Here is a 10,113-nt window from a genome sequence, read left to right as displayed (position 1 = left end):
ATCCACATCAAATCAGAGAAAGAGGAGCCGCAAACCCTGCCGCTGTTAGCCTTCTTCATCACATCCCTAACTAATCGTACCTAGGAAATAATCTTTTGCGAGAGATCAATCAATGTATTCAGAAGCGCAATTATAATATCGTAACTCACTACCTACCATATTTGGTTGTTTTATGAATGATTTTAATTATTTAATAGAATTTTATTTTAAAACTAAACTGCTCTAAATTGCTATGAAATAAGTATTTCTTGAAGTAAGTCCTAAATAAAATTAAGAAGGAACTAAATCGTTTTCCTCTAGAGAAATAAAAAGGAGGCGACCTAGGGTTCCATCCTATCCGTCATTGCCATCTGCGTCGTCTCCCCTCTCTTCGATCGGGAACCAATGGGTTTCAGCATCCTCTGTTGGCCACTCCGATGGCGAGAGGGGGTGGGGACCTTGGACCTGCGCTTGACGCTATAGTAAGTTCCCTAAACTTAGAGATTGGTCAACCGATGTCGGTGCTATGGTGGCTATGATGGTGATGTGCGAGACAAGAATAAGGTATACCCGCCTCCTCATCCAACTCGTCGGCGGTGATCTTGTTGGCGTTGAGGAGGGTGGGGAATTTTCTAGTTGTTGCTCCCATGAGTGATAGATTTCGTTCATCCTGTGTGTTATTATAGGTTTAGTGCTAAAAGATTCAAATCAATTTAATGATTTAGCGGCGACAATTTCGGGTCTGGGGTGCTGGTCCTTAGGAGCACGTGCACAAAAAATTCTCGCTTGTCATCAACAACGTCATGGCGGTTCCGGTAGGGGAGTGGAGACAATGGCGCGTCGGCAGCTCGCTGTGGCGGTAGTAGTGGCATTAGGTGGTCCAAGAATTTCAATGTAATCTTTATTACGGTTGGGGTGCTTCATACTTCTTTTGAACTTCTATAATGAATCCAGATTTTTCTAAAAAAAATTAAGGAGGAACTGGAGGCAAGTTTTTCTAAATAAGATTTTCGCAAAAAAAAATCTAAATAAGCTAGACAATGTTTATATCTAAAATGCTTGTTTTTTTAACAATTGTTTTGTTGCTCACCACGTGTACCACATGGTATCTAAAATGCTTGTGTGTACAGGTCCCTTGTATGTACAGTATAATTTCCCCACCGCGGTTTCCTGTACTTTCCAGACACCGCGGAAGCGAAACGATAGGGGGCATCCAGTATGGCGGCAACCTTCTGCACCTACCCCGCCGCTTCCGCCGCCGCAAACCCTACCCGTCGCCGCCTCACTCCGCCCTCCGCCGTACCTGCTGCCCGTAAATCCAACCGCCAACCCCCCTCTTTCCTCTCTTTCCGGCGCCCCAATGCAGCGCTGCCGCCGCTCCGAGTAGCCGGCGCTGACCCACAGGTAAGATCTTTCGATTCCGTCCGCACTGTTGTTAGCTATCAGATTTGGATTCTCTACTCGATTTGTGGAGAATTCGCCTCTTCGGTCCTCCCCTCTTGTAGAGGCAGAGGGGTTAGCTGATTGGGAGGAGTGCTGTTTTCGGAGATTCTTTTCGATAAGATTACTCTTCTAGCTCAAGATTTGTCTTCCGTGTGCATGCTGTGAAGTGTTATGTCTGTTGCTTCATATGTAGTTTTCAATTAAATGTTTTAATTAGAGTATCTGAGTGACTAATGGTAAATTCTGATGGGTACAGTAAGCTTGTGATAATTGATAGGCACTCAAATTACAGTACACTTGGAGTATGCTCTACACAAAAATAGCATTTAGTGTTAGCCACCGGTTGGCCACATTCAGAAGAAAATAAGCTTGGCAATTACATGGGTAAATGGAGAACATGGAAATGTTGTTTCGTCACTCATCAGCTAAACTTAACAAGACTGAGCATAGCCATAGAACAAGTAACTGTAGGTGTTAAGACACAGTTGCAGCATGTTAAGCTACTTTTGCTACCAGTGAGCCACAAGATTATTAAATGACCCAAATATTGGTACGTACATGGAAAATAATCATATGTTGCTGATTTTTTTTTGGAGCTTCTTGTTATGTATATTTGATGGAATTTGGTTTATCAAGTTTCACTAAACAGATTGGTATTACTGCAGGTTGTAAAAGGGGAAGATTTCCCTCCTATGAATGACCTAATTCGACTATACAAGAAAGCTTTTCTAGATGGAAACAATGATGTTGTTAGTGACATCGAGAAGGCAATCGCTGGCCTGGAGGAAGAGAGAAGTAAAGCAGCCTCTCAGTTTGAAAGTATTACAGCTGAAATAATTTCGGGGAAGAATAAGTTTCTTCGCTTGAATGCTGATCTAGAGAATTTCCGGAAGCAGACTGAAAAGGACCGTGCAAAGTTTACATCGAGTATACAAGTGGATCTTGTGCAGAGTCTGTTGCCTCTAGTTGATAGCTTTGAGAAGGCAAATGTAGAGGTCACCCTGGAGACTGATAAGGAGCAGAAGATTAGCACAAGCTATCAAGGCATTTACAAGCAATTAGTAGAAACATTGAAAAGCTTAGGTGTAGGGGTTGTTGAAACTGTCGGCAAGCCATTTGATCCATTGGTAAGTACAGTTTTTTTTCTTTTCCATCACCCATTTACTTCATTTATCGGAGCCACTTATTTAGCTAGTATCAACACATGCATATTGATGCTTCTTTATGTTCTGCTTTGGACGTAGTCTGTTATGTAAATGAAGTAGGCTTGTTAGTTAAACACTACATTTGTATCTCAAGAAGCGGATTGTTGGTAAGATGTTGGTCAAATGATTACTTAATATTTATCCCTGATTCATATTTAAAAATGTTATGTAGTGATTTTAGCTTAGCTGCCAACTACATGAACATACATTTGTGAATTTTAAATTATCATTTGTGCTGAGAAAGTCATTTATCTACTGCCTTGAACACAATGTTTGTTTAAATAATAATTAGCATCTAAATTGATTGTTTGTTGACAAAAATGTTTGTTTAAGCACATGCCATGGTTTGAGTTCACACATGCGGAATGCTTCCACCAGGAAATACAAAATCATGTTCAAGCTACTCTTTTCACATAATAGGCAGCATAATAGGAGCTGATACCTTCATTTTCTTAGGTTCATGAAGCTATCTCGAGAGAAGAATCCACACAGTTCAAGGCAGGGATTGTCTCACACGAAGTTCACCGAGGTTTCCTTTTGAGAGAGAGGGTGTTAAGGCCTGCCACTGTGAAGGTCTCTACTGGTCCTGGTGACCAAAACGTGAGCTCCGCATCCTCAGAGGAGCCTGTGGAGGATACCAAAGAGGATGCCACTGTCTGAATCCGCCGTCAACCTGGAGCAGAAGTAGCAAGTCGTTGTAGCTAGAGCACCATTGTCTGGGAGCTCACATTGTACTGTTAATATGGACCGGAGTCTTTTGATTCCAAAGGAGTCCCTTTTGAAACAACACATATGAGAATGTACATTTATGCTGATTGCAAGGATCCTAAAGAACTTTTTACCTTGCGGGAGTGGTGTTTTGGAACATGGGAGCATATGCTCCCTCTATTTTGAAATGCATCTTACACATATTTTGAATTTCAAAAAAATTGAAACTAAAAATTCTCATGTAAATCTTCTCGTGCTACACGCTTACAAAGTTGTTTCATAAAAAATCGACTTATTATGTGACGTGTGTAAAAAAGACAAAACTCAATGCTAAAAATAATGTTTTTCACAAGATAAGTTTTCTCTTTTTTATATAGACCACAAAAAATATTAGTTTTTCGTGAAACTTGACGAACGAACATATATTATGAAGATGTACATGTAAAAAAATTTGTTAAATTTTTTCGACATTTCGAAATATAATTTTTTGGTAGAGGGTGCATACGCACCCGGGAGCCGAATTGAATTTCCGTTACCTTGTGGCATTCTACTGCTAGTTGTGTTTTTTCGGTGTAAACGCTAAAGATTTGAATGACAATGTACATTAACTTGTCCAGTCGCATTAAAGCACATGCGTTAAAGCACCTGCAAACGCATGTGCTTGGAGTTGAAGAGTAAAAAAATTGTTGTTTCGTAATGGAAATTGCAAGATATTTGAGGTTCTTATGTGTAGCATTGATGATTAACCAGACACAACTGTTAAATACTACTTCCGTTTCAAAACTATGATACTCCACCGTATATCAGCCATCTAGGCACATATAACTTGCAACATTGCAAGCTTGCTTGTAAACTCGACAACTCCAGTGGCTGCCTGCCAGTTGCAAACCCCAGGCAAAGGCAGCCGCTCTCACTCGGCCTGGCATCTTCATCTCTCAGTAGGCCAGGGCACGGTGACGCTGATTGTTGGCACAAGCCACCAAGCTGCAGCTCAACGACTCCACAGGGACCTGCTCAGGCAACCTTTGTCGAAAGAACAAATGGATGTATTGCATATCAAACTGTTTATACAAGAAAGATCAATCCTTTTGGATGGATGCACCATGGGACCAACTGTATGCCACGAATTACATGGTACACTTGCCCGCCAGGTCCAGAGAACACCGACCACCTCTACTCTACTGATTGAGTTAAACGTGCAGACCTTGGCTTCACAGGAGTGGCCAACATGGCCCTGAAAGTATGTTTGTTTGTGCTGAGCTAACCGTGCAGCAAGCTATCTATTTATTTCCGCCTATACCAAAAAAGCCCGTGTTGATCCGTCAAACTCTTCAACAGTTTCAGCACAAAGATTTCATGCCTCATCAGAAGAATTTCGCGTAGTCTGGTGGCTGCTGGTCCCAAACCTCCATAAAACCTGAAACAATGAAAAAGAAATTAGAGATTTGCATCTCAGTCGAGCTCAAAGTATAAGCTAAATCGCAAGATGAGACACCACTTTTCTAATTGTACAGATAGCTGCGATTTGCCGACCAAAGTGAACATAGACACTACATTATCAGCATTTCACTGTACTGCAGGTTAGCTTATGAACTAAACTTTTGAGCTTGTGAGTTTCAGAACTAAAAGCTTAGGCATATCTTTTGTAGTCTTTTAAAATTTTAGCAGCCTTCATCCTTTTCAGGGTAAATAAACGAGAGAAACATTACGTAGAAACCAACATGATATGAAAGCAGTCGTAGAAGCACTTGAGTAGAGAAGTATCAATTACCAATATCAGTGAGAGAACCATATATTGGATCATCCATGACAGTGATGACCTGCAAGAACAAAAATATGTACCCATTACTTTGGAAGAAATGTGGGTAGACCGCATCTAAAAAATGTGGTAGAACAATGACACCATAAAATTTAGTCATAAACTATAGACTCCTTTGTGATGAATGACTAGCAATACCAGGAAAGAGGAAACCTCACCTCTGACTCGTTTAGGCCCATCTCAGCATGAACATCTGTTTGTATTGGTGGATAACATGGCATATCAGCACCAAGGAAATCTGGAATTGCAAGATTATAATCATCTTGCAAACCAGGAAAAATGTTGGTGTTCACAGCAGGGTGCATTATAGTATCTATGCTTGAGTATACTATCCCGCTTCTGTTCAACAGTAGATTGTATTAGTACAGGAACAAATGCAAAAAAAGTATTTCAAGCATGTAAATCAGCAGCCATAACTGATAAACAAATGGTACATCAATGAAACTTAATAAAAAGGAGTCAACTCAGACATAGATTGGTACGCCATTGAGATCGTTCCACCATGTTAGCGACCGGATGGATTATGCAGAAATAATGAAGGGATGGTCGCACCATAGTTCAGCCAAAGACCATGTCATCTCGCCCATGTTCAGCATTATTACGGCATTGTGCCACAAATGTAAGTTGTAAGTTCGGTTTAGAAAGCAGTGATCAGTTGTTGCTCTCTAGCTGAAGTACTTTAAATTCCAGCAGCTATAAATTAGTTTCATGCTTTTCTTGACTGTGAATGCAGTAGCTTATCATATTAATGGCATTATATCTTGCTGTTGCTGATACTAAGATGGCAAGATTTGCCAGGAATGGAACTTGGGAGGACAGCTCACAGCCTATTTCTACTCCCTCTGGTCTCTTTTAATTGACTCGGATTTAGCACAACTTTGTACTAAATCTGAGTCAATTAAATAGGACCGGAGGGAGTACCTATTACAGATTCTGTCAGTTACTGAGGTTACACATAAATGGTCACCTAGAGTCCAAGCATGTTTCTTAAAGGTCGGACATAGTCAGTTCATAACGCTGAAAAGGATATTAAATGATCACTCTTGCATATCTACGAGCAGAATGAAATGAGAGAGAGAAAGTAACTCACTCTGCTCTTGTAGTGTCACAAGCACTAGGTTCGATTGGCGAGTCATCTTCGATATCAATAACAACCTTATCATCCAACGGAATGTGGGAATACATGTCAGTATTACTTGCATTATCCATAGATGCTACGAAGTCCAAATGCTGTTGATTGCGTGTTTCCACTGAAGATACATTAGTGGAGCATTGGCCAAAACCAAGATCATGTCGTATCTCAGCATTCTCTGGACTACCAATCAGGTTCAGATCACGTATTTTAAACGAGCTAGATTGACCAAGCTTTTCCTCTTCCATTTTGACAACAGCTTCAGCTCCGATATTAGGTAATAATAACTCCACACTAGCTGTTTTCCCCTTATCAGCTGAATCAATCAAGTCTTCATCTTGTGGTGGTGTGTCAATATTGTAAATTTCCACTCCTTCCCTGATTTGAAGCTTCAAGCAATCTTGATGAGATGTCAATGTAGGACATAGTCCATCCTGCTCCTTAGCTTCCTGAACTGCGTAATGTTGTGCAGTATTATTCCTTTCTCGCATATCTTGTGTTTCTTTTTCTTGGAGTCTCACTTGTTCCACCATTTGATTGCAAGCAATACTTGGGTCAGTATGTTCCAGGCAAACAAGGCCATCTTTATTGTCTCCCTGAACGTTAGTCAAGGAGCTGCCACTCGCTACTTCATCGATCAGCATCTGAGGAGCCAGATCTACCTGTTCGGGCAATGCAGCATCTCTATGGGCTGGTGCTCCATTCCTGTGCGCAAGTACTGATCGTGGTCTTGTTGGGGCTCTTGCAAAACTACACTGGCTAAGCAAATGCTGGCAATCATCATTGAGATCATTCTGAACAGTTGATACCTTCTCATCTGAAGCCTTATCTTCAGCCTTCTCATTCGAAGTCTTGTCACATTCAGCCCCCTCGTCCATAATACTACTACTACCATCAGGCTTGTCGGGCGAAACCTTGTCATCATCTGAGCGCAACGGCGAATGCTTTATCTCTCCCTCCTCATCAACACTAGGAGAAGCATGATCAAGAATACTCTCCTCGTTCGCCCCTTGCTCCAAGACCACTGAACTGGACACCTTACTATCCTCCTGCATCTTGTTAGAATCATCCGCATCCTGCAGGGCATCAACACCCTTCATGCCATTGCTGTTAGGGATCACCTTCGACCCAGTATCCTCCAACTCCGACTCTCCCACAGCCTCCACCTTTGAAGCAGGTCCCTCCCCAGCCACCCCGGACAAGCTACTCCCAATCTCATCAACCACCCCACTTCCGCGCCGCTCCCTCCTATACCCAGGAGCCGAATCCTCCTCATTGTCGTCATCGTCGTAATTCCGGCTATCCAAGTAACCCCTACTACTCCTCTCCCTATCCTGGCCCCATTCTGAATTCCTATTGTAAGCACCGAACCTCCTCTTCCCCCTCCCATTGTAGCTGCCGCTACTGTAATCCCCGCCATTGTTCCGCCGCGAGCGGGGGTTAGGATCGCTGTACTCGGCGCGGCCGTTCCGGCGGGAGTCGTAGAACGCAGGGGCTTCCTGCAGTGGAGGCGGCATCTGGCTCCATCCGGCGCTACCGCCGCGCTGCAGGGACGCGGGCGGGAGCACGCCTTTCGCCACCAGGTACTCGGCGGCGAGGCGGCCGGCCTCCATGAGCACCTCGTACCTGTGCTGCGGCGGCATGCCCGGCGAAATGGGCGGCGGCGGCGGCTGGTAGAACTGCTTCCGCCCGCGGCCGCCGCGGCCGAAGCCGCCGCCTCGCGCGAAGTGCGGCATGCGGCCGCGGCCCCGGCCGCCGCCGTGCTGGTACTGCATCCGCGGCTGGTCGAACCGCTGCAGGCTCACGCCCTGCTGGCCCCGATCCATCCGCCGGGGGCAGATGCAGCACGACAGGCAGAGACCACGCGCGCAGACCGAAAGTGGGCGTCGGGATTAAAAAAATGCGAGAGGCCAGTCGGCCGGAATCGGAGGAGCCCGAGGCCGGGCGGCTGACCGGTGACTGGTTTACGGGTGGACGGCGGCGGCGGGGCGCCGGAGCATCGGAGGGCGCGTGGAATCGGGTGGAGATTTGGGGTCACCGGAGTCGGAGCTACGTTTTGGCGACGAGAAAAAGGTGGAGGAGGATAATTTTGCGATGAGTCAAATGAGGAGTTGTGGTTTCGTTTTGCTGTTTGGTCGTTTCGTGCTGGGGTACACGTGGGTCTGCCGTGGAATATCCAGAGGTGTTTGGCAGGGTGACAGGTGGGCCATGGGTTTGTGGAGCCCGTGTGTCGGTGAGCTTTGAGTTGCTCGGGTGGACACTGTGCCCCGGTTTCTTGATTAGGTTGGACACGCTCGAGGGACCGACCGGAGTGAGGATAGTGGTAGGTGCACAATAGATGTAGTAGCACTTCCCACGCTACTGCTCCAATTCTCAAAAGTGTTTTCTTTGAACAAACCCTCCGCAAAGTGTACACTAGTGCTCCATGCACTTTCAGATTTTTAAAACTTCTAAAACCTCACACTTCTATGTCTCTGAAAATCATGGTGTTAAATATATAGATAGACATATATAGTACGGATGTATGCAAACAAGTCCCATCAAAAAATACGCTATATTTTGGGAAATATAAGAAAGAAAAATTTCTGACAGTAAAATGGTAGTACAACAGTACTAAAATAGTATATATTTTTGTCAGAATTTTTTTGTATTTCTCAAAATACAAAGTATTTTTTACCTGGACTTTTTGTGTAGTCTCCTCCTTTACATATCTATCTATATATTTAACGGCATATTTTTTGGAGACATAGAAATGTGAGATTTTGAAATTTTTAAAAATCTGAAAGTGCATGGAGCACTAGTGTTCATGTGCACCAAATCCCCTCTCCAAACCCTCTCCATACTCCCATTCGTTTTATTGTTCTTTGTTTATCACTTCTTAGAAATGTTTTTTTCCACCAAAAAGGATACCACATCTGGATCAACCTACGTACTTACTAGAAATGGAAGTGCACAAAATGGTATAGGTAAGTTTGGAAATTATTCTCATTGGTCCACTCGCTCAACATACTCCCTCCTTCACAGTTTATTAGGCGCGCGCGTACCCCTAGGTCACCAATTTAACCTATATAATTTAAATTATATAATATAAAAATTATATCATTAGAAAATAGAACATCTAAACTTTCTAATGATATAATTTTTATAACATATAACTAATGCTAACTTGATCAAATTTGCGACCTAGGGGTACGCGCGTGCCTTATAAACTGTGAGAGAGGGAGTAATGTTTTTTCACAGTTCAAGTTTGGAAATTATTCTCCTCGGTCCAAAAGTTCTCGTGTCGCTTGTTCAGCAGAAAGTCATTTCCACCTCCTCTGCTCCTCTAAATACACTCCTCCCTCATCTTCAAGACATATGAGGTCTCCACCAAGTCCTATGGGCCACAAAGCTCTATGAAGATGGAGAGGGCGGGGAGAATAAGCCCGGAGTAACCAGATTTGATAATAGACATTGATGGAGAGGCTGACACAGAAGAAATCTTTATTGGAGATATGCCCGAGAGGCAATAATAAAGTAGTTATTGTTATATCTTAGTGTTCATGATAAATGTTTACACCCCATGCTATAATTGTATTAACCGGAAACATTAATACATGTGCGTTGTGTAAACAACCAGAGTCCCTAATAAGCCTCTCGTTTAACTAGCTTGTTGATTAATAGATGATCATGGTTTCCTGATCATGAACATTGGATGTTATTAATAACAAGATCATATCATTCGGTGAATGATGTGATGGACACACACCCATAGTAAGCATAGCATGAGATCAAGTCATCAAGTTCAAACTTGCTATAAGATTTCAGATACATAGTAACCTAGTCCT

The 10,113-nt window shown here is 43.2% G+C and overlaps 2 protein-coding genes across 2 annotated transcripts; one reads left to right on the top strand and one right to left on the bottom strand.

Annotated features, from left to right (window-relative positions):
* Positions 1 to 1,141: 1,141 nt before the first annotated feature.
* On the top strand, positions 1,142 to 3,465 carry LOC127334862 (uncharacterized). The gene is made up of 3 exons (XM_051361402.2): positions 1,142 to 1,383; positions 2,088 to 2,549; positions 3,084 to 3,465. The coding sequence occupies exons 1-3, from the start codon at positions 1,198 to 1,200 to the stop codon at positions 3,285 to 3,287; spliced, it is 852 nt and encodes a 283-aa protein (XP_051217362.1). The 5' UTR covers positions 1,142 to 1,197; the 3' UTR covers positions 3,288 to 3,465.
* An 894-nt stretch (positions 3,466 to 4,359) lies between these two features.
* Positions 4,360 to 8,406, bottom strand: LOC127334861 (uncharacterized). Its single transcript, XM_051361401.2, has 4 exons — positions 6,245 to 8,406; positions 5,313 to 5,493; positions 5,107 to 5,155; positions 4,360 to 4,752 (listed from the first exon to the last, which is right to left on the bottom strand). The coding sequence occupies exons 1-4, from the start codon at positions 8,110 to 8,112 to the stop codon at positions 4,700 to 4,702; spliced, it is 2,151 nt and encodes a 716-aa protein (XP_051217361.1). The 5' UTR covers positions 8,113 to 8,406; the 3' UTR covers positions 4,360 to 4,699.
* Positions 8,407 to 10,113: the final 1,707 nt, after the last annotated feature.

The sequence above is a fragment of the Lolium perenne genome, chromosome 2 (genome assembly GCF_019359855.2).
Source record: "Lolium perenne isolate Kyuss_39 chromosome 2, Kyuss_2.0, whole genome shotgun sequence".
Classification (NCBI taxonomy): Eukaryota; Viridiplantae; Streptophyta; class Magnoliopsida; order Poales; family Poaceae; genus Lolium; species Lolium perenne.
The sequence above is the reverse complement of the archived record's forward strand: the minus strand, read 5'-3'. Positions and strand labels throughout refer to the sequence as shown.

Bases quoted from the DNA above. Each gene is read 5' to 3' on its own strand.
- LOC127334862 (XM_051361402.2), top strand. From the start codon at position 1,198: ATGGCGGCAACCTTCTGCACCTACCCCGCCGCTTCCGCCGCCGCAAAC. The intron at 1,384-2,087 runs GTAAGATCTTTC...GTATTACTGCAG, and splicing joins TAGCCGGCGCTGACCCACAG to GTTGTAAAAGGGGAAGATTT. The intron at 2,550-3,083 runs GTAAGTACAGTT...TCATTTTCTTAG, and splicing joins GCAAGCCATTTGATCCATTG to GTTCATGAAGCTATCTCGAG.
- LOC127334861 (XM_051361401.2), bottom strand. From the start codon at position 8,112: ATGGATCGGGGCCAGCAGGGCGTGAGCCTGCAGCGGTTCGACCAGCCG. The intron at 5,494-6,244 runs GTGAGTTACTTT...ACTGTTGAACAG, and splicing joins TGTGACACTACAAGAGCAGA to AAGCGGGATAGTATACTCAA. The intron at 5,156-5,312 runs GTGAGGTTTCCT...TTGTTCTTGCAG, and splicing joins TGGGCCTAAACGAGTCAGAG to GTCATCACTGTCATGGATGA.